Here is a 27,219-nt window from a genome sequence, read left to right on the forward strand (position 1 = left end):
ACCTGGATGACTTTCCAGCTATACAACTTCAACAGGCTACTTAACCAGCACCCATTACAAGTCTGCGCATGGGAACAACAGTTACCTGCTTCCTAAGATTTTTGTGAGGATCAAATTATCTTTTTATTCCTCTTAGTTCATCTACCTAACATGCTTAAAATAGGGCTCAGCACATATCAAGTTTTATGAAACTGTACCTACGATGATGGAGTTGGTTGACAGAGATGGAGCCATTGTATTTTGGAAGTCTTGCTTGGTAATCAAAAATTTGTTTAGAAACACCCCTTTAGGGGCGCCTGGGTGGCTCAGTGGGTTAAGCCTCTGCCTTTGGCTCAGGTCATGATCCCAGGGTCCTGGGATCGAGCCCTGCATTGGGCTCTCTGCTCTGCAGGGAGCCTGCTTCCTCCTCTCTCTCTGCCTGCCTCTCTGCCTACTTGTGATCTCTGTCAGATAAATAAAGAAAAAATCTTTTTTTTTTTTTTTTAAAGATTTTATTTATTTATTTGACAGAGAGAGATCACAAGTAGGCAGACAGGCAGGCAGAGAGAGAGAGAGGAGGAAGCAGGCTCCCTGCTGAGCAGAGAGCCCGATGTGGGACTCGATCCCAGGACCCTGAGATCATGACCTGAGCTGAAGGCAGCGGCTTAACCCACTGAGCCACCCAGGCACCCAAATAAAGAAAAAATCTTAAAAAAGAAAAGAAATACCCCTTTATTTTGAAATATATAAACCAAAAGTTTCCCACTTCTTGTACATGTTAAAAACTTTCAGTAAAGATCTCTCAGTTATAAAATATGTTCCAATGACTCAAAATTAATCCCATGATATATTATTCTACTATTATACTTATTTTGAAAGCCTAGATTTTTTTTAAATGGCAAAAAAAAAAAAAAAAACAGGAAAAAACCCCCCACCAAGTTGAAAGTTTTTATTTTGCTTAAATGTACAAATATAAGAGTCCACACTCTACAATAAACATTTAACCACTGATGATTTTCTTAGGATGCAGTTCTCCATCACAGTTCAGGTGCCCGATCTTCTGTGAAAGCCCAGCTTGCCTTCTTTTCTTCACACCAAGTTTGTCTTTTTAGAAGTCTTGCCGGATATTTTCTTTGTTTGCCTCTCCATGTTGCTGCTTCATTTGAAAGATTTCATTTTCTAATTGCACAATAGTCCTTTCAATCTCGTAATTCTTACTGACCAGGGATACCCAACTAGAAAAGTAAAAAAAGAAAAAAAAGTACTCAATATAAAATTTTTCTTAGGAGATTTGACCGTATTCATGTTTTCAGCCAGGTTCATAATATGAACCTTCACTTCTAAATTTCCATTTTAAAAAACCGAATCGGGGGAAAAGGTTATGTAAGATTCTAGATGTAGTGGGTGCCTGGGTGGCTAGTCAGTTAAGCGTCCACTTTTGGCTCAGGTAATGACATCAGGGTCATGAGTTTGAGACCCACGCCAGGCTCCATGCTGAGTCGGCTTGAGATTCTCTCCCTGTCCCTCTCCCTTCCCCTCCGCCCTTCTCTCTGCTCAAGCTCTCTCCAAAATAAATAAATAAAATCTTAAAAGAAGAAAAAAGATTCTAGCTGTATTATTTCTTATAAATTAATGTAAATCTAAAATTATTTCAAATTTAAAAAAACTTTAAAAACCAAATTAAAAAAAAAATTAGAAATAGTTGGATAGACGGAGTGATGGAAGATTATATTTAATGGGATTAACATAAAAGGAGAGAAAATAGGGCAGAAGCAGCAGTTAAAAATGGTGGAGAAATTTCTAGAACCAGAGAAAATTCCATAGATCCAAGCAGCCTTCCCCCTCCCCCAGAAAAAAAAATCTCTAGGACAAATAAAAAGAAACACAGATGTGTATTTGGGAGATTATATTAGCCTGAAGAAAAATGTGAAAAGATGAACAGACTGATAACATGGAATGTATGGAGGTGGAGAAAGTAAAACAAGGAGAAAGATGGAGGTGGGGAGGAAGAAGGGAAATAGCAAAGCAAAAAAGAGAAATGATACAAGATTCATAATTATAGGGATTCATATAAAATTATCTACACATATGAAGAACATTTTAAAAGTATATAAACAAAGGAAAAAAACCCTAAGACACAAAGTATCGAAGTATGAAATCTCCCTGATGAGTTAAAAAATAGATCGTTTACTTCCTTTTAAATGGAGAATGTAAGTCGAATCCTATTCAGAGCAGAAATACTGAACTGAAAATACGGTGCTCTGAGACCAGAATCAAGTAACAGTGGTTCTGTCCCTCTCAATGCCTTCCAAGACCACACATCAGAGACAGGCAGAGGCAGTCAAGAGCAGCATTCAGAAAACAGCATTTCTGTAACACTTGTGGCATCGCATCTGAATACTTCTGAACCATATTGTTAAATCCTGATCTTAAAATGTGCTAAGCGATTTAATAGTTGATGAAAGTGAAGATACTCACGTTGACTCCATTTCCCTTAATTTAGATCCAGCTGTGAGCTGCATGTTCTTTCGCTGCCAGTTTAAATCTTGAATATGTTTCCTGTAAAAAATTATTTATACAACCCACCTACATTTGAACATAAGACTTAAATCAACAGAGAAATCAATAATCAACACATCTTTAATCCCTTGAGAAGGACAGACGTATACAGTTACAGACCAATTCTGAGAATTAACTATCTTTTATTTTTCAATTACAAATTTCATAAGCTCACCATGAAAAATTAAACACATTCACATACATGCACACAGAAAATAAAAAGCAGAAGTCCCTCCTCCCACAATGCTTCTCCTAATTATTGTTCAGTTTTTGGTGGGTGTTTCCCCAAACTCCTATATGTGTATGTGCTAGTAGAGATTTAATTTTTTATTTTTTTTTTTATTTTATTTTTTTTTTGAGATTTAATTTTTTAAATTAAGTGCCCAATGTGGGGCTCAAGCTCACAACTCCAGGATCAAGAGTTGCATGCTTTACTGACTAAGTCAGCCAGGCACCCCAAATTACATATGTCGTTCTGCAACATTTTCTCCTAAAAGTGCCTTTTTAATGTCTGTAGATTTGCAAATTGCAAATGACATGGTAGAGATGTTTCCAAACGTTAAGTCTAATGTTAAGTCTCTTTCTCCTCCACTCCAGTAGGGCAAACCCAGCACTGGATGCTGGACAGAGTGGATCATCAAGTATTACTCTTAAATGACTACAGTCCATTGATTCCTTTGTCTTCTCATTCTGTTTATTAAGGTTCTACCTAAACTTCACTCTAAAATAAGAGGAAAATATGGGCATCTGGCTGGCCTAGTCAGAAGAACATGCACTCTTGAACTCGGGGTTGTGAGTTCGATCCCCACGTTGGATGAAGAGATTACTTAAAAACTAAAATAAAATAATAAAATAAAGTAAGAGGAAGAAACAACTTACCTTAACTTCTGGAGCTCTTTCTGTGCATGTTCAATCATATGAACTAGATTTCTAAGGAAGGAAAAGAGGAAAATCAGGTTAACAGACATTAACATACCAACTAAAACTGAGCTATCTAGTTGATACAAGTTCCAGTTCTTCCGCTATTGAGCTCCATGCCAAACACCATGTTAGACACTCTTTACATATTAGCTACTTTAATTCTCCTAAGAATTCTTTGAGGTAGGTACGATTGCCCCTATTTCACATATAGGGACATTAAGAGCTTAGAAAAATTAAGTAACTTAGTCAAGGTAACATAGATGAATGTTGGAGATGAATTCTATTTCAGGTCTTTTGACCTCTGGAGCCCAACCAGTTCACGGACACTTTGATTTTTTATACCTGTCACTACTTAAACTGTCAGTACTTTTCATGGAGAACACTTTAAATAACTCACATGAGTGTATTCATTCAAATCCCTTCTTATCTCCATATTTCTGTACCTGCATTTATCCTGCTATTCTCCCCTCCTGCCTATGGCTAGCTAGAGAGAGCAGAGAAAACTGGAAGGCTGGAGACTGTGATTCCAGCGCAAGTTGGCTCTCAGTGCCACAGGGGGAAAGCTGAGCAATACAGAGTGCCAAGTTACTACTGTCATTAGAGAAGTGATTCAAGAGTAGAGGCCATCCCCTGTCCTTGCCCTTAAATAACAGCTTTACTGAGATGTAATTCTCGTAACCATATCAATTTCCTCTTAAGGCAGCAGAAAATCACCTTTAGGGTCCATTTCAACCACATCGGCCCTACTATCCTCTTGCTGTAGATCTACTATTGTTTCCTGGCTTTCGTGACTCAAACATCCTGGTTTTCTCCTAAGTTATTCTTCTGTCTCTACTGACTTTTTTTTTCCCCTCACTAACTGCAATTCTCTGAAGATTCAGTCTTCAAACAACTGTGTTTCTCCAGGCTTACCTACAGCTCATCTCCCTTTCCTTGATTTCTAGGGATCACTCCATGTTCCTTAGGACAGTTAAGTTTGGTACTCCAGTTCTGACCTCTGACCTTTAATAGGAAGCTTCCCCCGAATGACCTCTTCCTGAAAGCCCCGTTTGTTGTCTTCTCCTTTCTTTCATCCTCCATGAGTACAAGTGTACCTCAGAGATATTGCAGGCTTGGTTTCAGACCACGCAATAAAGCAAGTATAGCAAGAAAACAAATCAAATGAATTTGTTCTCCAATACATATAAAGGTTGTTTATACTATACCATAGTCTATTAAGTGTATAGCAGCATTGTGTGTTAAAAAAAAAAAGTACTTGCCTTAATTAAAAAATACTTTATTAACTAAAAATTGCTAACCAATGTTCTGACTTTTAAATGAGTCATAACCACTGATCACAGATCACTGTAACAAATATTATGGAAAAGTTTGAAATACTTAGAGAATTACTAAGATGTGACAGAGACAGGAAGTGACCAAATGCCATTGGAAAATGGGGCCGACAGACTGGCTGAGATAAGGTTGACACAAACCTTCAATCCGTAAAAAATGTAAAACAGCAAAGTGTAATAAAATGAGGTTTTATCCATATACAGGACCCTCCTCAAGCACTGAACATATTTTTATTAAAACTTATAGCACTGCATCATGAGAGTCAGAAGACTTGGGTTCTAGTCCCAGCTCTACCCTAAAAGCTGTATGTCCTTTAATGAGTCACTTGACATCAATGAGGCTAAACCTGTTTATCTGTAAAAACAAGGCCTGGCCTTGAAGGTTTCCCTTTAATTGCAAGTACATAAATCTCTCATTAATGAAATTTTTTTTAAAGCAGTCACGAACCAAAACCTACCTAGAACTAAAAGCTTACTGCCCATGCCATGTTTGATGCCCTCAAATCCTTTTACAAGGAAAGAAAACCTACTTTAATAATATGGGAAGACAAAGGATTGGATTAGAGTAGAGCCTTAAATAAACTGAATTTAGGTAGACTAGGTAAAGACACTCTAGGAGAGGGGCGCCTGGGTGGCTCAGTGGGTTGAGCCTCTGCCTTCGGCTCAGGTCACGATCTTGGGGTCCTGGGATCGAGCCCCACATCGGGCTCTCTGCTCAGCAGGGAGTCTGCTTCCCCCCTCTCTCCGCCTGCCTCTCTGCCTACTTGTGATCTCTCTTTCTCTGTGTCAAATAAATAAAATCTTAAAAAAAAAAAAAAAAAAAGACACTCTAGGAGGTGGTGAACCATGACTAAAGGCAAGGACAAGAGCTATGATAATCATGACAGAGAGGATTCCCTTGGCTGGAATGAATGTCTACCATTGAGATATACAGCCATTTGCCTTGAATACCATGTTAAATAGTCTGGATCTTACTTTGCAACAAATGGGAAAGTATTAAAAGTTTCTTTCTTTTCTTTTTTTAAGATTTTACTTATCCATTTGAGAGAGATCAAGCAAGCAAGCACAAGCAGTGGGGAGAGGCAGGGAGAAAGGGAGAAACAGATTTCCCGATGTGGGACTTGATCCCAGAACCTTGGGATCATGACCTGAGTTGAAGGCAAACACTTAACCATCTAACTCACCCAGGCACCCGAAAAGTATCGGAGGTTTCTAGGAGTTGAAAGCAATGTTTTCTTTAATGTATTATTTTTTCCCCCCACATCTGTGCTCTCTTACCTTCTTGCGAGCGTTCTCATTCTCTTCTAAATACCCAAACCTCACCATTTTTTTTTAAAAGATTTATTTATTTTAGAGAGAGAGAACATGGGGGTAGAAGGGCAGAGGGAGAGGGAACGAAAGAATCTCAAGCAGACTCCCTGCTGAGCAAGGAGCCTGACATGGGACTCCATCTTAGTACCCTGAGATCATGACCTGAGCCAAAATCAACACTCAGACGCTTAACCAACTGCACTAACAAAATTCCCCCAAATCTCACCATTTTAAAATGACCTTATTTTTTTTTAATGACCTTATTTCTTAACGTCCCTTCTTTGGATGTCTGTAGTTTATAGAATACCGCACACGATATGGCACGTGTCCCCATATTCCTAATTGCTAATTACGGGCTCCTGGTTATCTGGCAGAGAAGTATCTTATCTCCTCAACTAGGTAAAGCTTCTTGAGGACAAAGATTCCATTTTTCCACTTCATACAATACAGACCATTTTTTTTTTAAAAAGACATGTTTGCTTGATCTGTTTCTTAATCCTCCCAAACCCGTTTTTCCTTTATCTCCCTTGAAACATATTCACAAAAGAAATGAACTATTCCCGAATTCTGGATTTTGCCCACTGGATCCTTACATGGCCAAATAAATTTAAAACATAATTCTGAAAAACTGAGAAAAACCATTTATCTCTTTGTGATTTTGCTTTATTATTCCAGGAAACATACTCTAGCAAAATAGTTTGATGCAGTGTCATGAGGTTCAAGGTCTTTTTCTTCTTAAACTATTAAAATGTTAATACAGTCTTAGCGGATTTCAGGGCTCAAAGGCATCATAGATATCGTCTAACCACAAAATTTTACAAATAAGAAAATTGAGCCCTAGAAAGATAACAAAACCTAAAGCGAGTTGCATGGAACAGAAAGTAGAGCTCAGTGGCTTATGTGGGTACTTTGCTTCCTGTGTTAATTCTCTTATAGTCAATTCTCATTATTTGCAGATTCTGTACTTATGAACTTACCCACTCACTCAAATTTACTTGTAACCCCAAGATCAGTACCTGTGGCATTTTGAGATCATGAACAGCATGTGCAAAATTTGAGTTGTTGGATGTGTAGATTCTTAGCTGAAGTGGAACAAGGAAGATGACCAAAGGACAGGATTTAATTTCCAACTCTGCCAAATTACTTAACACTTCTGAACTTTGTTTTCTCTTTCATAAAATAAAAAAAATAGAATTTGCCAGGAGTTGTCTTTAGGATTTATAGTCTATATGAGATGTGTATACATACACATACATTATTTCCACCAGGAAAAATGTTACAGTATTTGCTAATTCAGTATTCAAGGCCACTTTATAGAATATAACATGCAACTAATGAGAATCGATTGTATGAGCAATGCCCCACATTAAGGATTCCATTCCACCATATGTGATTTGTCTATCAGACCTCAGAACTCATTTAATTACAATATTACACAATAAATGTGGTTAGGTTTAGATCTCCTCTGTACCTTTTTTTTTTTTTTTAAAGATTTTATTTATTTATTTGACAGAGAGATCACAAGCAGGCAGAGAGGCAGGCAGAGAGAGGGGGAGAAGCAGGCTTCCCTCTGAGCAGAGAGCCTAACGCAGGGCTCGATCCCAGGTCCCTGAGATCATGACCCGAGCCAAAAGCAGAGCCTTAACCCACTGAGCCACCCAGGCACCCCTCCTCTGTACTCTTTGAGGTGGGTCTGAAAGCCATGGCTTATCATACAGGTTGTAGTAGTTCCAGGACATTATCTCAAATGAAAGTCCACTATACTATTTAAATCCCACTTCACTTTTTTTTTTTTTTTTGAAGATTTATTTGTTTGACAGAGCAAGCAAGCAAGGGGAAGGGCAGAGGAAGAGAATCTTTGAGCAGACATGGGGATTAACCCCATGACCCTGAGCCATAAGAGTCAGACATTTAACTAACTGAGCCACCCAGGCACCCATTCCTATATTTATTTATTTTTATTTTTTATTTTTTTAAAAGATTTTATTTATTTATTTGACAGAGAGAGAGATCACAAGTAGGCAGAGAGGCAGGCAGAAAGAGAGAGAGGGAAGCAGGCTCCCTGCTGAGCAGAGAGCCCGAAGTGGGACTCGATCCAGGACCCCAAGATCATGACCTGAGCCGAAGGCAGCGGCTTAACCCACTGAGCCACCCAGGCACCCCACCCATTCCTATATTTAAAAAAAAATACCGAAACTGTGGGTGGGATGGGTTTAATAAAAACAAAAAGCTTCTTACTCATTATATACTTTCCAGGCATTGCATCCATGCTGTGACATTAGTTCCAGATTCTCAATTCGAACTGCCTGATGCTCTAACTGGGCCATTGAATTGTTTACACATTCTTGCCATGCAGTAATGTCGTTTTTCTGACCTGAGGAAGGGGCTGGAAGTTCATACCTGAAATTAAACAAAAATAAACTGAAACCACATATTCCTCTAAATTTTCCGTTCCTTCCAAAAGAACACCTCACAGGTCTATGCACAATGTAAATCCATGGAAAATTCGAGATAGATCAGACTGTTCAATAAGAACCTATTTAAAATTGATTTACAAATAAGATTTAACACCATTATATACAGTAACAAAAAAATTGTTTACTTCAACATGAACTGATTCAATAAACTATAGTGTATTCATATAAAAATTGTTAAATTAGCTGCTCAATGATGCCACTGAAGAATACTTAAAACATTAACATGCTTGTGATACATTAGGAGAAAAAAGTAGGACACAAAGGACCCTATACTATCTTTTTTTTTTTCTTAAAGATTTTATTTATTTGTCAGAGAGAGAGCGAACACCCAAGTAGGGGGAACAGCAGGCAGAGGGAGAAGCAGGCTCCCCACTGGGCAAGGAGCCCGATGCGGGGCTCAATCCCAGGACTCTGGGATCATGACCTGCGCTGAAGGCAGATGCTTAACCAACTGAGCCACCCAGGCACCCCTGCTATCGTTTTTGAAAAACATACTTACAATCATCCAGGTTCCCACCGACACAACCAAACCATTCTAGAGAAAAAAATGGTAAGGGATGTAAAAATTCTTTTTATTTGGACCTTCTCTATTCTCTCGCTTCACACTAAACAGTCCTTCAGCACTGTTGATATAGCCAGTAAGTACACTCTTCATGAATCTTAGCTCATTATTGAGGAGTTACTACAAACTAAGTGTAATTTCCATTTTAATAATTTGACTAGATACAGTAAAGATTCCACATTATTCCTATGAACAACTGAGGGGCATGCAACTAGGATCAAGAAGTGATAAACCAGGGGCGTCTAAGTGGCTTGGTTGGTTAAGCATCCAATTCTTGATTTCGGCTCAGGTCATGATCTCAGGGTCATGAGATCAATTCCCTGATTCCCTGTGTCAGGCTCCACAGTAGGCATGGAGTCTACTTAAGATTCTCTTGCTCACTTGCTCTCCCTCAAAATAAAAAAAGTGACATACCACTTTGTTTAAAAAAAAAAAAAAAAAAAGGCTGTAATGTGGCAGTTTTCAAACTTCTGATTATAACTCATGGTAGGAAGTATCTGTGATCCAGTACCCAAATACACACAGCTCAACAAAAGTTTCACAGAACAGTGACGGCTGGGTGGCTTAGTCGGTTAAGCATCTGCCTTCAGCTCAGGTCATGATCTCTGGGTCCTGGAATCGAGTCCCAAATTGGGCTCCTTGCTCAGTGGGGAGCCTGCTTCTCCCTCTGCCTGCTGCTCTCCCCACTTCTGCTCTGACAAATAAATAAAATCTTAAGAAATAAAGTTTCACAAAACAACAGTTGCCTTTACTTGCATTATATTCTGTTATTTTCTATTTCCTTAAAAAACTGCTCTGAGAACTTCTGGATCTTACTACCTTTCTTATTAAGAAAGTTAACTTTTGGGGGCACCTGGGTGGCTCAGTGGGTTAAGCCTCTGCCTTCGGCTCGGGTCATGATCTCAGGGTCCTGGGATCGAGCCCCACATCGGGCTCTCTGCTCAGCGGGGAGCCTGATTCCCCCCTCTCTCTCTGCCTGCCTCTCTACCTACTTGTGATCTCTCTCTCTCTGTCAAATAAATAAATAAAATATTAAAAAAAAAAAAAAGAAAGTTAACTTCTGGAAACTTACTAAATTTCCTTCATGATCCACTGCTTAATGGGTCATTACTTTTGCTGTGAGATATACTGTCATAAAGGAGTTACTGCTGTGAATATCTATAGAGAAGAAGCACCTAGAAATGAAGAATTGAGGAATCCCAGAACTTCCTTTATCACTCACTCAGGCCAGACAGGAAATGGTGCACAAGAAATACGATCCTCTGGTTCTACAGACTCAAATCCCTCTTCTAAATCTATACATCTGCTGAGAGGATAGACCTGTGCATGTGGCCCTATCTCAAAGGATTCTGCTCTGACAGAGTACTTAGTGGTTCTCATAATTCCATACTTACTTCAAGCTGAAAGAGATCTCACATGTTAAGCAATCCGATTCTCCATTTTAGAGACAGTAACAAAGGATGTTTGGAGTTTTCTTCTCTGAGAGAGGAGAAGCAGTTTTGTAATAAAGTGGAACAGGAGGGAACACAGTGGAACCAAAGTCAAACTATCTGGGCACTGTTTACTAATTAGTTCTGTGTCAGAATCAATCAAGGATCATTATAAACCATAACATGATTTCACCTAGTATGTGATCAGTGAAGAACCAGATGCCTAATCAGGAACATTTCCTTGGGGGAAAAAAAATTTTTTTTAAAACATTTATTGTACAGAGAGGGAGTGAACCAGCACGAGCAGAGAGACAGGGGAAAGGGGAGACAGAATCCCAAGCAGAACCTCTGCTGAGCGCAGAGCCCAATGCGGGGCTCGATTTCAGGACCCCAAGATCACAACCTGAGCCAAAACCAATAGTCAGAAAGCTCAACTGACTGTGCCACCCAGGTGCCCCTCCTTGGAAAACCTTAAAAACATGAACTTCAGGGCGCCTGGGTGGCTCAGTGGGTTAAGCCGCTGCCTTCGGCTCAGGGCATGATCTCAGGGTCCTGGGATCGAGGCCCGCATCGGGCTCTCTGCTCAGCAGGGAGCCTGCTTCCTCCTCTCTCTCTGCCTGCCTCTCTGCCTGCTTGTGATCTCTCTCTGTCAAATAAATAAATAAAATCTTAAAAAAACAAAAAAAACAAAAAAAAAACAAACAAAAAAAACATGAACTTCAGTACAATCACCATTCCTGTTGTTGGATTTTACATATTTTGTATGTGTGTATTTTAAGAGACAGAGAGAGAGTACGCCCTTGGGTCAGCAAATGGGGAGGTGGGGAGCAGTAGAGGGAAAGGAAGACTCTTAAGCAGGCTCCACACCCAGCATGGAGTCCTATGCAGGCAACTGATCTCATAACTCCGAGATCATGACCCGAGCCAAAATCAAAATGGGATGCTTAACCAACTGAGCCACCCAGGCTCCCCTATTTTGCCTTTTTAAATAAAGGTGCAAAGAATATATCTGAACATAAACAAAGGATATAGGAACCACTATTATGTGAAGAAACATAAACATAAAATCAGACAAGAATTTTTTATTTTCCACATTTTAAGAGCTATAGCAATTTTACTAGTAACTTTAAAATAAGAAAAGATTTGGGTCCAGGTGAAACCAGAAATATAACTTACCGTTTCATACTGAGTAATTCTATTGGTTGCCGAGCAGCCAGTCTTTCAAATTCATTTCTCATTATGTCGGTCTAATTAGGGGAAAGAATTATTTCCAAAATCATATCGATAAATTTCAATTAACAACCACCAAACAATGAATCTAACCTACTTAAATATTTCTGTTATCCATTCAAACTGATCATTTCCAAAAAGTTTACAAAATAAAATAAAATGGATCATTTTCCTTCCCACCAAATCTTCTCTGAGTTAAATGTTCTCAAGAATCAGAATACATACACTTCATATGTAAAGGGACCCACAGAAAAAAGGATTATTCCTAGATCAGTGTGGTTCCCAGTCCCAGAAGCACATAGAAATCAGGTGGAAGCTTTGAAAACAATTTCATTCCCAGCCACATCATCTTACCCCTCTCCACCATTCCCATTTAACTTTTCTGAGGTAGAGACTGGGCATGATTGTAACTTGTTTTTAACCCATCAGTTGACTGTATAGTGAAGCCAGTGTTGAGGACCCTGGAACTAAGTATTCACTGGGGGGTGGGGGAAGGGAGGAGAGTACTTGACATAAAATAATTTGCTTTAGGGCTTTGAGCCTATATCCATACTTTCCTTTTGGCCCTGGCTGCTATTTTTACACTTCACTCTGCAAAGAATGAGAAAAAGGGAAGAGGTTAAAGAAACTGGTTCTACTATCTGCTCTAACAACTGTATGATTTCTTTCTTTTTTTTTAAAGATTTTAATTAGGGGCGCCTGGGTGGTTCAGTGGGTTAAAGCTTCTGCTTTCGGCTCAGGTCGTGATCTCAGGGTCCTGGGATCAAGCCCCACATCGGGTTCTCTGCTCAGCAGGGAGCCTGCTTCCTCCTCTCTCTCTACCTACTTGTGATCTCTGTCAAAGAAATAAATAAATAAAGTCTTTAAAAGAACCCCCCAAAGTTTTAATTAATTTATTTATTTGGGAGAGAGAGCACATGCATGAGTGAGCTATAGAGCATGAGTTAGAGTGGGGAGAGGCAGAGGGAGAGGAGAAGCAGACTCCCTGCTGAGCATGGGGCCCGACATGGGGCTCAATCCCAGGACCCTGAGATCATGACCTGAGCTGAGAGCAGCTGATTAACCGACTGAGCCATGCAGGCACCCCACAACTGTACGATTTAAAAAAACACATGGTGGGGCACCTGGGTGGCTCAGTTGGTTAAGCCGCTGCCTTCAGCTCAGGTCATGATCCCAGGGTCCTGGGATTGAGCCCCGAATTGGGATCCCTGCTCACTGGGGAGCCTGCTTCTCCCTCTCCCTCTGTGGCTCTACCTGCTTGTGTTCTCTCGCTCTGTCAAATAAATAAATAAATAAATAAATACAATCTTAAAAAACAAAAACAAAAACAAAGCACACATGGTAAAAAGTTAAAAAAACACATGGTAGAGCTCTACTTCTTTAGGTCAAAGTTTTGGTCAATATCCTACTTCATTTCTGTTCTGTACATTTCCTGGCACTGAGCATAAAGAACTGCTTAAGTATTCACCTATAGTAGTATTTCAGTTATCCTGAGCAATTATCAATTTTTTGAGGGCTTCAACTATATTAATTAGACTAAAAAGTTGAGACAGTCCTCCAATTCCTAGCTAGAAAAGACCTTCATAAATAGTTAAATGAATTAATGGAAGAGCAGTTTCAAAAGAAACTTGAGGAGTGGTTACGGTCTTGGGCAAATTACTTTCTCTAAGCTGCAGTTTTCCCATTTAAAAAATTAGGATAATAAACATATAGTTATATAGTTCACAGAGCTGTTTTCAGTAGAGATGGTGAGCCCAGTACACTATCAATTCCTATTGTGAAAAAGAGATAAATGATCAGTATGCTAATTATAAAGATAGGAGATATATGTTGCACTTAGGAGAGTTAAAAGGAAAACTGCTTCAAATATTTAAAAGTTCGTGATTGAATGCAGTTATCTGAAAATTTTGGGAGCCAATCTAATAAGAAAGCATTACTGTATCTACTTCTTAATGTGGTACCATCTATATCTGGGCGACATTTAGAAAACATTTGATAAAATGATGTATCATAGAAATATCTTCCTATTTAAAACTTGACCGACTTTTCTTTTCATGTTACTTCTTTATAAACACTGTGGTTTTTTTGTTTGTTTGTTTTTTGTTTTTAAAGTTTATTTATTTATTTATTTGACAGACAGAGACCACAAGTAGGCAGGAGGCAGGCAGAGAGAGAGGAGGAAGCAGGCTCCCTGCTGAGCAGAGAGCCCGATGGCAGGGCTCGATCCCAGGACCCAGAGATCATGACCTGAGCCGAAGGCAGAGGCTTTAACCCACTGGGCCACCCAGGCACCCCTAAACACTGTGTTTTAATAGTAGAATTCTTTCCAGAGCCTGGGTGGCTCAGTGGGTTAAGCCTCTGCCTTCAGCTCAGGTCATGATCTCAGGGTCCTGGAATCAAGCCCTGAACCGGGTTCTCTGCTCAGCGAGGAGCCTGCTTCCCCCACCCCTGCCTGCTGCTCTGCCTACTTGTCATCGTTCTCTCTTTCAAATTAATAAATAAAATCTTTTTAAAAAATAACAGAGTTCTTTCATTAAATACATGGTTACCTATAATGGGGGGAAAAAAAACCAAACATGTAAATACTAAAATGCCTAAGAGAATCTATTAATTTAGAGATGGTATTTTACATTTCATGTAGCTAATTACACCCTAAGTACTAAGTAATATCTTGGGGGCACTTCTAGGCTAAATATTTAAAGAGCACTTTACTTATAAATGGTTTCTCACTTCACTCATTCACATACATTCGCTAAGTATCTACGCTGTGACACAAAGGCCGCCCTCCAGTGGTTCTCAGGAACCTAGGCTTACATTTATTAAAAATTCCTCATCACTGGTTTTAAAGAAGACCTTAGAGAACGGAGGATGCCTCTGAGAATTTATGCAAGGAACCGATCTCCGAAAAACGTACACACTACGTTTTGCAGGGCTGGGCAGTTTGCCAAGCCCCGGAAAGTCCTTCAGTGGGTCTCAGAATCAGAACGCCGGAGAAGTCTGATCTAGCTGCTTTCAATGGATCGGGAACACCGATAAGAGAGTAAGTAGTAGGCAAGCAGGCAATTGTTAAAGCCAGAATTTAAAATGCATTTACGTGTCTAAGACTCTCGATCCAAAGTAAAGAGTCAGAGAATCCTAGCTCATACGGTGGCCTCAAGACGTCCCACTTACTTCAAAAGCAGAATAATCCGGGGCCGTCAGGTAGCTCAGGTAGTTCTTGGTAGGTCGGTATCTGCGGGTTTCCTCCTCCACCAGCGCCGCAGCCTAGAAACGAGAACGGGGGCGGGGGAGGGGTGGCAACTTGTAAGGTGCTTCTTCCAGCACCAAGGGCCCGAGAGTGCTGAATCCGCTACCCGACCCGAACTCACCGCTTCCCGCACGCCGGGCGCTTCATAACCTTGGTCAAAATACGGCAGTGCATCTACCACAACCTCTCCGGCAACTAAGCCTGTGCCCGCCATTCTAAAGCTTGCCCAAATTTTCTATGTGCGCGCAAACTCAGGCCCATTTCATTACGCCTGCGCTAGCACTGACGTAATACAGGTCGCATGCGCCTTGGCTCTGACGCATGCTCAGTTGTCAATTCTGAAGGCGCCCTCGCCGAGCTACTAGGAAGTGCCCTGCCATTTTGTCTTGGTCGGACGTGACGTCACGTCGCGAGTCCTAGAATCAGCGGAACGTCTCCCTTTCCTGTCCTCCAGTGTGCTCCTTTTTCTTGCCTCCACCCGGGAGCACTTTGGAGGGGAATTGGGACTTTTCGTTCCCTGGAGGAAGCTGGTATCTGGTACCGGGATGCTTTAAAACTTTCGGAGGCACTAGCAGTAGGATTTGGCAGGGAGAGGGATACAGGTTTCCCACTCCCCTAACCTTCCACCTACAACCCTTAACTTTTTGCTTTGTGGCGGTTTTTTCTCCCCTTGAGCTTCTTGCTGTACCCCTCACTATTCTTCGTTCTGAGGACACTTGCATTGGATAAATGCAGTTTTATCAGATTCTGGAAGTCGGCGCCAGTAGCCAGTTAAAATTGCGAAGCTTTAGGGTCTACATAACAAAGGAACCTGATCTTTTCCTCCAGAGTGAGATTAAAAACTGCCCACCAACTCCAGCTCCAACAAATCCTGTCATTTTGCCTTCGGGGCTTATATAAAATCCGCTCACTTGTCTTTAGGACTTTCGGAAACAGACTCGTGTTCCTCTTTGCCTCCCAACCACTCCTGCGGCTGCCGGTGCGCCGGCTCTGCTCTATCCCCAGCTCCCATACACGAAGCAGGCCAAGGCCAAATAAGGTAGTCGGACTGCAAACCCTGCCCGGTGTCTACGATCAAGACCCGGGCTTTGTCTGCCAACAGCCTAGAAATGCTGGCCACGGACTGTCTAATCCTATCATTAGATTAATGTGCTAGTTATGGATTTATGCGAAGTAGAAGATCTTTACATCTTAAGCAACTTTATTTAAAATTCTCCAATTTTTTGTTTATTCATTAAAAGATCTGTAAACAACATTTTATACAAGTCTTGAGGGATTCTTTTACAAATATGTCCAGAACTCATAATACTTTACAAAAACAAGATAAAACAGACCTAAGAAAAGGAAGCAGCTTCAGGTCACCGGGATAAACTAGGACCCCCATCCCTGAAGCGAGGTGTCCTCACAGAGGGACGGTCAGGATTCACCACCCTAAGACCTACCCCCGTTTTATAAACAATTCCCAATTACTCATTCTTCCCTCAGGATTGGAGTGGCAAATGGAGAGATGTCTGGTAAGAACCCCACTGGGGTAAGATGCTTAAACATTTTTTTAACAAGACATAGGCTCAGTTCTATTTTCTAGACCCATAAGAACTATATAGCACCAGTCTTAAATGGGGTCTGTTTCAGGTTCATTCATGCACAACTGAATGGGCTGTAATGACAATACTGTACAACTCAATAAACTGTATCATAATACAACTTAAAAGGTTTTGTTAAGTTCGAATAAATATTTTTATGCCAGTTAAAACCCTCAGCAGGAATTGAAGAAAACAAACTGACATCTGCTGTAACATTTATCAATGAAAATTAAACCATCATTGATAAGTTCCTCCTCCTAATCACTACTGCTGTTGTAGGTATTAAGGTTCAGGGTGATTATGTGGTGAATGCCCAGGAATGTTCATAGTCTGAGTCCAATTCAATTAGGGCAAAAAGTCCAATTCTAGGGGAACCAAAAGTGAGTCATCTAGGCTCCTATAGTTTGATGTCCCTTATCCTCAGAGCTGAAAATCAGCTCTGGTATGCTTCAGTTTAAAAGAAAACCTTTTCAGTAGCTATAATCTCACAGAGCTCAAGTTTCCATCTGCAGAACTAACCAACTTTCTCTGTGCTCATGAATGGACAGTCGTGGCTTCAGTTCTGGCTCTGCTGTAGAACTTTGGGCAAGTTATTTAACCTTTCTGAATTCCAGTTTCTTCATTAATAAAATGGAGATGCAAGTATCTCATCAAGTTGACTTAAAGACTGAGTAAGATGGCATAGATATACATCACACATGGCACATGGGGGACACTAAGAAAAGAGGTAGGAGTTCTCATGCTCTTCAAAGGGTATTTTCATTAGCTATAATCCCACAAAGTTTAATGTTGACAAGCTACGATGTGGAGGAGGAGCTGCAAGGTGTCTACTTGTATAAGATACTCAATAACAGTGTTAATAACTAGATTCCCTCAGACAGAACACTAGATTAAAAAACAAAACTAGAGATATATGAGGAATCTACTCCTTAGCTCAGCTCCAACAGCCCATAGTTTTCAAGCTGCCATGGTGATATTTCAGTGATGAGAATGACGTGTGTAGGGTGCACTCTGCACATCCATCATGCTTCCCCAGTACCTTCAATCCAGCATTTCTCTCACTGTGCTCATCTTTGAGCTGTTTTGTTTTTTTTTTTAAATCCAACACCAAATCTTTCCCTAGTAAAAAACAAGTGCCTTCACAGACTAAGCACATAACACAAAGAATGAGCCCAAGAATCAAATAGAAAAAGCCACTGAAAAGAAAAATTGGAGGCAGAGTAATGAGAACATGGGTTCCAGACTACTCCCAGCAATCCTCCAGTGATTATACAGCAGCAACAGGAGAATCCTCCTCCAAGGACCAGGCCCACTTTGTAAACTTTTCATCTTTCCAGGATCTTTTAGGCCACTGCAGGGCATCCCAACTCTTGGAGAAATATTTTCTTGGCACTTTCTGTTTAAGATGGAGAGAGTCTATCAAAGATTTCATTTCTTCTGCAGAAATTTCATCTTACTTCCTAAAGGGAGGAAGAAGTAGAGTGAACTCTCATTAGTTCATTTTTTATTTATTGTACATTATTTGAGGCAAGGGATTAACAACTTAGTCATTTGGAACAGCCCACGAGTGAGCTGCCATCTCAAGCTAGCATGTGATGTGTTTAACTACCAAAGAAATAAACAAACCCCACGTCTCTAATTGTAGAGGTAGAAGAGAGCTCTGACCTCACCTAATCCAGTGGCTTTCAACCTTGACTATAGGTTAAAATTGCTTGGCCTGATCCCCAGAGATTTCTTGGAGCCTGCAGTGGGAAAAATGTTCATTTATGTTCCCCAGCGATTAAAATATTGTAGTCAGAGTTCAGGACCAGTGATTTGATCTAATCTCATGGTATCAAGATGAAATAACAACCGAGGCATAAGAAGAAGTCCTTACTTTAATTAGGGGCATGTATTTCTTTTTCTTTTTGTATTAAAATTGACATACAATGTCCTATTAGATTCAGGTGTACATCATAGTGGTTTGAAATTTTTTCATACTGTACAAAATGACCCCTATGACAAGTCTAGTTACTAGGGGTTACGTATTTCAAGGACCAATATAAACAGCATGGAATACAGTTCTTCCTTATTTTGGGCTACTACACCACTGTTCCCCAATATCACAAAGGATAATAAAAAGTTAATTATTATAATTGAAAAATCAGAAACATCTGTGTTTCTTTTTGAAGTGTAAAATTAGACTTGGAGGAAATCCTCTTTTGCCTCAGATGACCTCTAAACCAGGTGTTTGGGTTTTTTTAAGACTTTATTTATTTGAGAGAGAGCATTAGAGAGGGGAAGGTCAGAGGGAGAAACAGATTCCCTGTTGAGCAGGAAGCCCAATGCGGGACTCAATCCTGGGACTCCCAAGATCATGACCTGAGCAGAAGGCAGTTGCTTAACCAACTGAGTCACCCAGGCACCCCTAAAAGGTGTTTTTAATCTGGAGTCCATGGATGGGTTTCAGGAGGGTCCATGAATACTCTATAATTATATGCAAATTTGTATGTTCTAGCATACTTTTCTGAGACAAAGATCCAGTTTTTATGAGATTCTCAAAGTGATGTGACCTAGAAAAGATTAATAATTATGATATGCAAATTTGCATGTTATCTGAGGAAAACAGACCCAAGGACAACTCTGATGGAAGAATCCCCACCTCTGAGGAAGACTTCTTTTTCTCTAAAACAATTCGGAAGTACAGTCATGGTTTCTGGTCAGCCTATTTGAGGTTATATTGTTGATTTGATTATAAAGCTTTTGTGATGAGGCACAGTTTCTGCAAAAGGTTTTTTAGTCACATTATTTAACAAGAAAACGTAACAACTCACCAAGACTCCGCAAAATTTTATTCATCCCACTGGGCTCGGACTCTGGAATTGTTTCCAAATACTGGAGGGCCCGGACCTCAAACAAACCTACAAGGAAAACTCACGCTGGTGAAACTGTCCAATACTTACTAAAAATCACTTAAAATTCTGCAGCTTACTACCAATGTGCTTCCATAGCTAAAACAAAATTTTAAAAAGAATTATTTCCCATATTAACTCAGATTTTGAGCCCTTGTAGCTTTATACCATTTTTTTTTTGTTTATATTATTTTCAAACCCTCAAAGGGCTCACTAAATACAGGGGGAGAACTTATGATGAAACTGACCTTTCACCCCACTTTTCCGAAGCTCTCGGTCCTGTATGAAGCCGGCAAACATCTGTGTTTCCATGAAGAGATCCAGGAAGTGGCGTACACTTCGGGAGGTGTGGGATTTACGGAATGGTTCCCTTTGGAATACACGCTCCCCACGCTCAGTGACAGTCATGCTCAAAGAATAATGTCCCACTACCTCCACAAAAAACCTCACAAATGCCTCGGACACCAGAGAGTTGAGTGTCACATCTGTTGCAAAATAAGAAAAATAAGAAAGAAAGAAAGAAAAATCCCTTAAGTTCGTATTTATGGGAAATTGTTATGAAAGTGATGCATAAGAAATCACAGACTGAAGGACTGAGAATCCTCATTCTTACCTTCCTTGCACACTCCACAACCAACAAAACACTATTAGCTCATATTTTTACTTTGATTTTCTACCCACATATACTCCTGTTCCATCTTTCAGCCTGGCCTGCACATCCGTGATCTCGCTGTAACTGCTCTTTCAAAGGCCACCAGGGAGTGCCAGCCAAATTTAATCTGCTTTTCTACCTGTCTTGCCTTTAAACTCTATGCTGCATTTGTGTTAACCTTCTCCTCATTCCTCGTCTCCCACAACTTTATACTCTCCTGATTTCTGGATTCCTCTCCTGCTTTTATGACCAAACATTTGTATTTCTCTTGCCTCTTCTTCCTCTTCCTAAGCATGGTCCTCAGACCACCTCTCTTCAGCATTCCCTCCCTAAAGAGCTTACTAATATAGAGAAGGGGAGCTGGCTTTCCATGTTGATAATTCTCAATCCTATGTCTCTAGCCCTTATATACGTCACCAGAACTCACCTTCTACATTTTCAGGCTACCTATGGGTAATCATCATTTGGTTGTCCCATCAGCACTTAAATTCCATTTGTCTAAAATTCAAATCAGGGCCTTTGGAGCTTAGTAAAATATGAATCAAAAAAATAAACAATACATGTGTGAAACCAAATTCATTCTATTTCTCCATCAAATCAGTTCTCTCTCAACTTTCTCATTTCATAAGCAATGATTATTCCATAATAATTTATTTAGTGCTTAAGATACTGTCAGCCACTGCATTTAGAGCTTTTATAAATAAAATAATCCAGTGAAGTATTATTTCCTTTTTACCACTGAGGAAACGGACACTCAAAACAAAGACATTCTCCAGGGTCAGCTCATCTGGTACAGGGTACAGAAGCTGCCAGACTCCCAATCAGGTGCTTCTTAACCACTGTAACATGAAATACATTGCCTTTCATGTTCCAGGCTCAGACCTCAAATTCAACTTAGACTCCTCTTTTTTCTCCCATTCCTAATAGTATTTCCCCCCCCTTCTCCATGTCATGTCGTTTACTCTTTCCATGGGTTCCATACTGGACTGGGAATCAGGGACCTCGGTGTAGTTAAGAGTTCTGCCATGAAGCAATAGTGTAATGGTGTGCAACTCACTTTACCCCTGGTTGGTCTCTTCCTATATCTGCAGAATGAGGCGGCTGATTAGGTGATCTCTAAGGTCTCTTCTGGCATTCCATTTGATTACAAACTAGATTTTTGCTATATTTTGTTCAACAGATATCCTTCTTGTCTCTCCTTCTGCAGCTGAGGATCCACGGTCCAATACTTTTATCATGAACACTTTTGCCCCAGTCTCCCATCCCCTTCCAGTTACTTTCCCATTTCTCTCCCACTTTACATCCAAATTTCTTGGAAGAGTTGTTTATATCTGCTGTACCCTTTCTTTTCTTTTCTTTTTAAAGATTTTATTTATTTATTTGACAGACAGAGATCACAGGGTAGGCAGAGAGGCAGGCGGGGGGCGGGGGGAAGCAAGCTCCCCGCTGAGTGGAGAGCCTGATGCGGGGCTCGATCCCAGGACCCTGAGACCATGAGACCATGACCCAAGCCGAAGGCAGAGGCTTTAACCCACTGAGCCACCCAGGCACCCCTGCTGTACCTTTTCTTAATCTAATTCCCTTTTTAAAAAAAATTATGCACATCTATAACTTATCTTTAATTATTTGTTTCTGTTTTAACATAAGTGTCGTACATATTCTTTTACATGTATAAATATTCCATAAGGTCACCAGTGAAATGAACACATCAGTACCCACCACAAAGCTTGAAACAGAAGATCTAGTGTATCTCAAATGCTCCCTCAAGAATGCCCTCTCCGAGGTGTTCTTCCCCCTACTCTCCAATAGAGGGCGACCATTATCAGTGATACTGGGTTTGTCCGTTTCTTGCTTTAGGTTACAGTTCCAATGCATATATACATAGCACCCCCATAACAAACTATTAGGTTTTGTACATCTTTGAACATTACATAAAACATATTCTTCTATAACTTACTGTTTTAGTCGATATATGTTTTTAAGATGCTTTTTTAAATGCTATATTCTCCTGCCAATGAACAGTTCGGTTGTTTTTAGGTTTTGCTATCACGTAAAATGCTGCTACTTTGAAAATTATTTACCTGTTTCCTAATTATCATGTGCCAGAGTTTCTCTGGGGTATATATCTAAAGCCTGAATTGTCAGGTTGTAGGATATATACACCTTTAAGTTAACTAGATGATGCCCAATTATTTTTCCAAAGCAGCTGAAATAACTTACACATTCTCACCAACTCCTGACATTGTCAGACTTTTTAACTTTTGCCAGTATGGTGGTATAAAATGGTGTCTCACTGTGGTTTTAATTTACATTTCCCAGATTTTGACGAGGCTGTACATCTCTCCATATACTTACTGGCCTTTCATGTTTCCTCTTTGGTGAAATGATTATTTGTATCTTTTCCCCATTTTTCTATTGGGTTGTTCATCTTTTTATTATTGAAATTGCATTTTAAGATTTTTTTTTTAAGATTTTATTTATTTATTTGACAGACAAAGATCACAAGTAGGCAGAGAGGCATGCAGAGAGAGAGGGAGGAAAGCAGGCTCCCCGCCGAGCAGAGAGCCCGATATGGGGCTCAATCCCAGGATCCTGAGATCATGACCTGAGCCGAAGGCAGAGGCTTAACCCACCGAGCTACCCAGGCACCCCGCATTTTAAGAATTTTTAAAAATAAATTCTGGATACTACTCCTTTGTGGTTGTATTTGTTGAAATCTTCACCTAGTTTGTAGCTTGTTTTTTTCGTTTTCATGGTGTTCCTCAAGGATTAAAAATTTTAAAAATTAAGTGTCAAATTAATCCTTTCTTTTTTACCAGCTGGGAGTCCTTACTCTTAACATTTAAAACTTGAATTCCTTAGAATTAGTTTTGTGTGTAGGGTGAGGTATAGATCCTATCCATTTCTTTTCATATGGAACACCAACTGCCTTACTATTGGTTACTGAATGGTTCATTCTTCTCCTGCTGATAGGTGCTGACACAAATTAAGTTTCCTTATGCCTGTGTACTCCATTCCTTCCCTTGCTCTATTTATTTCTGAACCAAAACCAAACAGTCTTAATTACTATGACTTCATGATTAATTGTTTCAGAGGGAAGTCCCTTCAATATTGTTCTTTTACTTAACTATTCTTGGCCCTTTCTAATTCCATTAAAATTTTACAAAAAGCTGAATGCCCTTCCAATGCGCTCTTGAACTTTCCCCGATCTTGCTTTCTTCCCACCATCTCACTGAATCTGCTGCTACCAAGGTCTCTAAGCTCTTCCCATAGTCAAATCCACCAATCCTCAGTCTTCATCTCGCTTGCCCTCTCTGCAGCATTAGAAATAACTGTTTACTTTCTTTTGTGAAATACGTTCTTCACTCCACTTCTCTAGTATTACTTCCCCTGGCTTTTTTTCTCCCCCTTCACTAGCTGTTCTTGTAATCACTTTTTGCTGGATCCTCTGCCTTTTCCCTACTACCAAACATTGGAAATCTGACCACACCATTACCAGCCAACTCAGGGTTCAACCCTTAAATCTGTCATTTTCTATCTATACTCACTCTATAGGGTGACTTCATCTGGTTCCACAGCTTTAAAACAGCAACTTCTAGGGGCACCTGGGTGGCTCAGTCAGTTAAGCATCTGCTGTAGGCTCGGGTCATGATCTCAGGGTCCTGGGATCAAGCCCCAGACTCCTCAGCAGGGAGTCTGCTGCTCCTTCTCCTTCTCCCTGGCCCCCCCCACTTGTCCTCACTTTCTCGCAAATAAATAATTAAATAATCTTTAAATATATATATATGTAATAATAATAAATAAAAATACATTAAAAAAAACCCCAGCACCTTCTCAAGGTATGTCTTTAGTTCAAATTTCTCCCCTGAATCCCAAATTCAAGTATATGAATGCCTACTCATTATCTCTAATTGAATGTCTGCTATGTATTGGACATCCAATAGGTATCTCAATATTTGGAACTGAACTTTTAATTATTTTTCTGAACTACTCCTCCCTTAATGTTCCCCACCAGTAAACAGCCTTAGTTTTCTCATTTGTAAAAAAGGGGGATTAAATGATGAGACCTGCTTCGTAAGGCTATTACAAGGATGAAGTAAGATGTATGTTAGGTGTTGAGCACAAGGCCTGGTACAGAGTAAGTAGCTCAGTAAATATTTTTCACCCTTACTCAACAAATACTTATCTCATACCTACTTACTGCCTATTGTTTAAAGTGTTGGAGATAAAGCAAAACAGACTGTCACTGCTCTCATGGGCCTGATGCTGCTAGCAAATCAGACAACAATAAAAGCCCTGGAGGAAATTAAGGGCAGGGAAGTAGAGTGGCAGCATTAAGGGAATGGGTACAATTTTATTTTATTTTATTTAAAGGTTTTATTTATTTATTTGACTGAGAGAGACAACAAGAGAGGGAACACAAGCATGGGGAGTGGGAGAGGAAGAAGTAGGCATCCCACCAAGCTGGAAGCCCGATGCGAGGCTGGATCCCAGGACCCTGGGACCATGACCCAAGCCAAAGGCAGATGCCCAATGACCGAGCCATCCAGACGCCCCAAGAATGGGTCTAATTTTAAAAGGACAGTCAGGAAAGGCCTCACTGAGTGACATGTGAGCATGGACCTGCAGGAAAAAAGAGCAGGAGCCACGTGGCCATCCCAGGGAACAGCATTCCAGAACTGGAACACAGCAAGTGTCCAAGTACTGAAATAGATGGGGACTAGCACATCAGAGAGGCGGCGAGGAAGCTGATTCTAAGCTCCCCACATCCTAAGCAATGGCTTACTCCTGTACATCTTTCAGCAAGGTGCTGGGAGTCCAGTCAGTATTTACTGTGTTGACCTTGAGTCCTCAGACCATCTGGCTCCTACCTGGTGAAAAATTCTGCTCCTGAGCCAAGATTTCATTCCGTTCTTCCAAAATCTGCATCAAGGCAGCTTGGAGTTTAGGAGGTAGAATTTCGTCCTCATCAGATACCTTAAGAGAAGAGATTGAGCTTTGAGAGAAAGTCTCCAACGTACGCTAATTAGGTCCCCAAAATTCCACAGGTGACTTTGTATAGATTCTGGCTAAAGACTCAGTCTGAACCTTCCTTCCCTACGTTGAGCACAATTCAGTATGGTTATGGTACACATATATCAATTGTCTTAACTACATTAAGAAAATAAATATGTCTTATGACATTTTCTGGCACCTTTCCACCAAGCATCTCTCATCTGCAAGTCTTACACTGTATTACAAGGATCATCCACAAGTAAGTTATGAGCTAATTCATTTTGAAAGGAGACAAAGTCTTGGGAAATGTTCTTTTCACTCTGTGTTCAGTGCTCACAAACTTATATACAGGTTCCACACAGGGTGCTTGCTCTAAGAAGGCTTTGCTAACTCTCCCTTCCACTTTCAATACCCACCAAATGACTTTTTTTTTTTGTCCCTACTTTACCCTGTAGACATTTCTATGACACTGTTTCTAAAACTTTACAACTATATCTGCTCCCCCTTCCCATCATTAGATTATAAGGTCTGAGGGCTCAAACTATGTCTTACTTTTAGATTCTAAGAGAGTAACTGGAAATAATCAGTGCTGAATGCTTGTTAAATTCAATTAAATTAGAGGTATATACACCAACCAATCTGGACGTCAAAGGAGAGTTACCTCTTTTGCTAATGACATTTAATCTCTTTCCTCCTTCCTTCTTTGGGAGAGATAGCTATAAGCCTAACCCAATTTTCAGGTCAATCCTGTATGATTGGCCACAGTGTCAAGCATGTGTAGGAACTAAAAGTCTTGCCTGAGTCATCTTCTCTAAGTACTTTCACATATTTTCTGTCCTATTATCCTCATCCATTATGTAATCAGCTCATTTGTCACTTACCTCCTGTAAGAACTTGTCTGCACAGAGATCAACTATCAGCACCTATGGAATCAAGCAGCCAGGTTGGTTAAACCAGAGACATTCACAGACACATATATTAGGCACTACTAGATCACACTACTACTGATTCTCTCGGGCAATGGAAATAGTGTTAAAATTAAGTTCAGGGACTCCTGGATGGCTCAGATTAACACAAAATCAGCTGTGTTCACTAACAATGAACTATCTGAAAAAGATACTAAGAAAACAATCCCATTTCCAACTCCATCAAAAAGAATAAAATACCTAGGAATAAATTTAACCAGGGAAGCAAAACATCTGTACACTGAAAACAGTAAGCACTGATGAAAGAAACTGAAAAACACAAGGGGAAAGATATTCTGTGCTTGCAGATGAGAAGAATATTGTTAAAATTCTCACACTATTCCAAGTAATTTAGAGGTTCAATAGTAATCCCTATCAAAACCATCAAAAAATAATAAGGAAACCTATGAAATGGGAGAAAATATTGCAAATTACATGTCTGATAAAGAGTTAATATTTAAAATATACAAAGAACTCATAGAACTCAACAGCAAAACAAAACAAACAAAATGCCAAGCAATTCTATTAAGAATGAGCACAGCAGGGGCTCCTGGCTAGCTCAGTCAGTGCAGTATATGACTCTTGATCTCGGGATCATGAGTTCGAGCCCCACATTGGGAGTAGGGTTTACTTTAACGAATGAGCAGAGGAACTGAACAGACATTTTTCCAAAAACAGGCAAATCAACCAAGAGTCACATGAACAGATGCTCAACACTACGGATCATCGGGGAAATACAAACCAAAATCACAATGAAATATTACCTCAATCTGTCAGAATGGCTATTATCAAAAAAGACAAGAAATAACAAGTGTTGGTGAGGATGTAGAGACGAAGGAACCCTCGCGCACTGCTGGTGGGAATGCAAACTGGTACAGCTGCTATGGAAACCAGTATGGAGGTCCTCAAAAAATTAAAAATCGAACTGCTATGTGGATGCCATCCAGCAATCCCTCTTCTGGGCATTTATCAGAAGAAGAAGAAGAAGGAGGAGGAGGAGGAAGAGGAGAAGAAGAAGGAGGAGGAGGAGGAGGAGAAGAAGAAGAAGAAGAAGAAGAAGAAGAAGAAGGGGAGGGGGAGGGGGAG

The 27,219-nt window shown here is 40.1% G+C and overlaps 2 protein-coding genes across 5 annotated transcripts in view; both read right to left on the bottom strand.

Moving 5' to 3' along the window:
* Positions 1-913: 913 nt before the first annotated feature.
* Positions 914-15,352, bottom strand: BCAS2 (BCAS2 pre-mRNA processing factor). Its single transcript, XM_044238961.1, has 7 exons — positions 15,169-15,352; positions 14,972-15,064; positions 11,747-11,817; positions 8,340-8,501; positions 3,418-3,468; positions 2,458-2,538; positions 914-1,214 (listed from the first exon to the last, which is right to left on the bottom strand). The coding sequence occupies exons 1-7, from the start codon at positions 15,259-15,261 to the stop codon at positions 1,088-1,090; spliced, it is 678 nt and encodes a 225-aa protein (XP_044094896.1). The 5' UTR covers positions 15,262-15,352; the 3' UTR covers positions 914-1,087.
* An 889-nt stretch (positions 15,353-16,241) lies between these two features.
* Positions 16,242-27,219, bottom strand: part of DENND2C (DENN domain containing 2C) — an 80,626-nt gene continuing 69,648 nt past the window's right edge. For all 4 annotated transcript variants that reach the window (XM_044238962.1, XM_044238965.1, XM_044238963.1 and 1 more), the window contains exons 15-19: positions 26,050-26,091; positions 25,045-25,150; positions 19,770-20,006; positions 19,444-19,530; positions 16,242-18,090 (exon numbers count right to left, since the gene is read on the bottom strand). In XM_044238962.1, the coding sequence (XP_044094897.1) occupies positions 18,059-18,090; positions 19,444-19,530; positions 19,770-20,006; positions 25,045-25,150; positions 26,050-26,091 (504 nt within the window). In that variant the 3' untranslated portion in view covers positions 16,242-18,058. The remainder of the gene's footprint in view (positions 18,091-19,443; positions 19,531-19,769; positions 20,007-25,044; positions 25,151-26,049; positions 26,092-27,219) is intronic.

This window comes from Neovison vison, chromosome 2 (assembly GCF_020171115.1).
Source record: "Neovison vison isolate M4711 chromosome 2, ASM_NN_V1, whole genome shotgun sequence".
Taxonomy (NCBI): Eukaryota; Metazoa; Chordata; class Mammalia; order Carnivora; family Mustelidae; genus Neogale; species Neogale vison.

Bases quoted from the DNA above. Each gene is read 5' to 3' on its own strand.
- BCAS2 (XM_044238961.1), bottom strand. From the start codon at position 15,261: ATGGCGGGCACAGGCTTAGTTGCCGGAGAGGTTGTGGTAGATGCACTG. The intron at 11,818-14,971 runs GTAAGTGGGACG...TCCCCTAATTAG, and splicing joins CGGATTATTCTGCTTTTGAA to ACCGACATAATGAGAAATGA. The intron at 3,469-8,339 runs GTAAGAAGCTTT...TTCCTTCCTTAG, and splicing joins GCCTGGAAAGTATATAATGA to AAATCTAGTTCATATGATTG.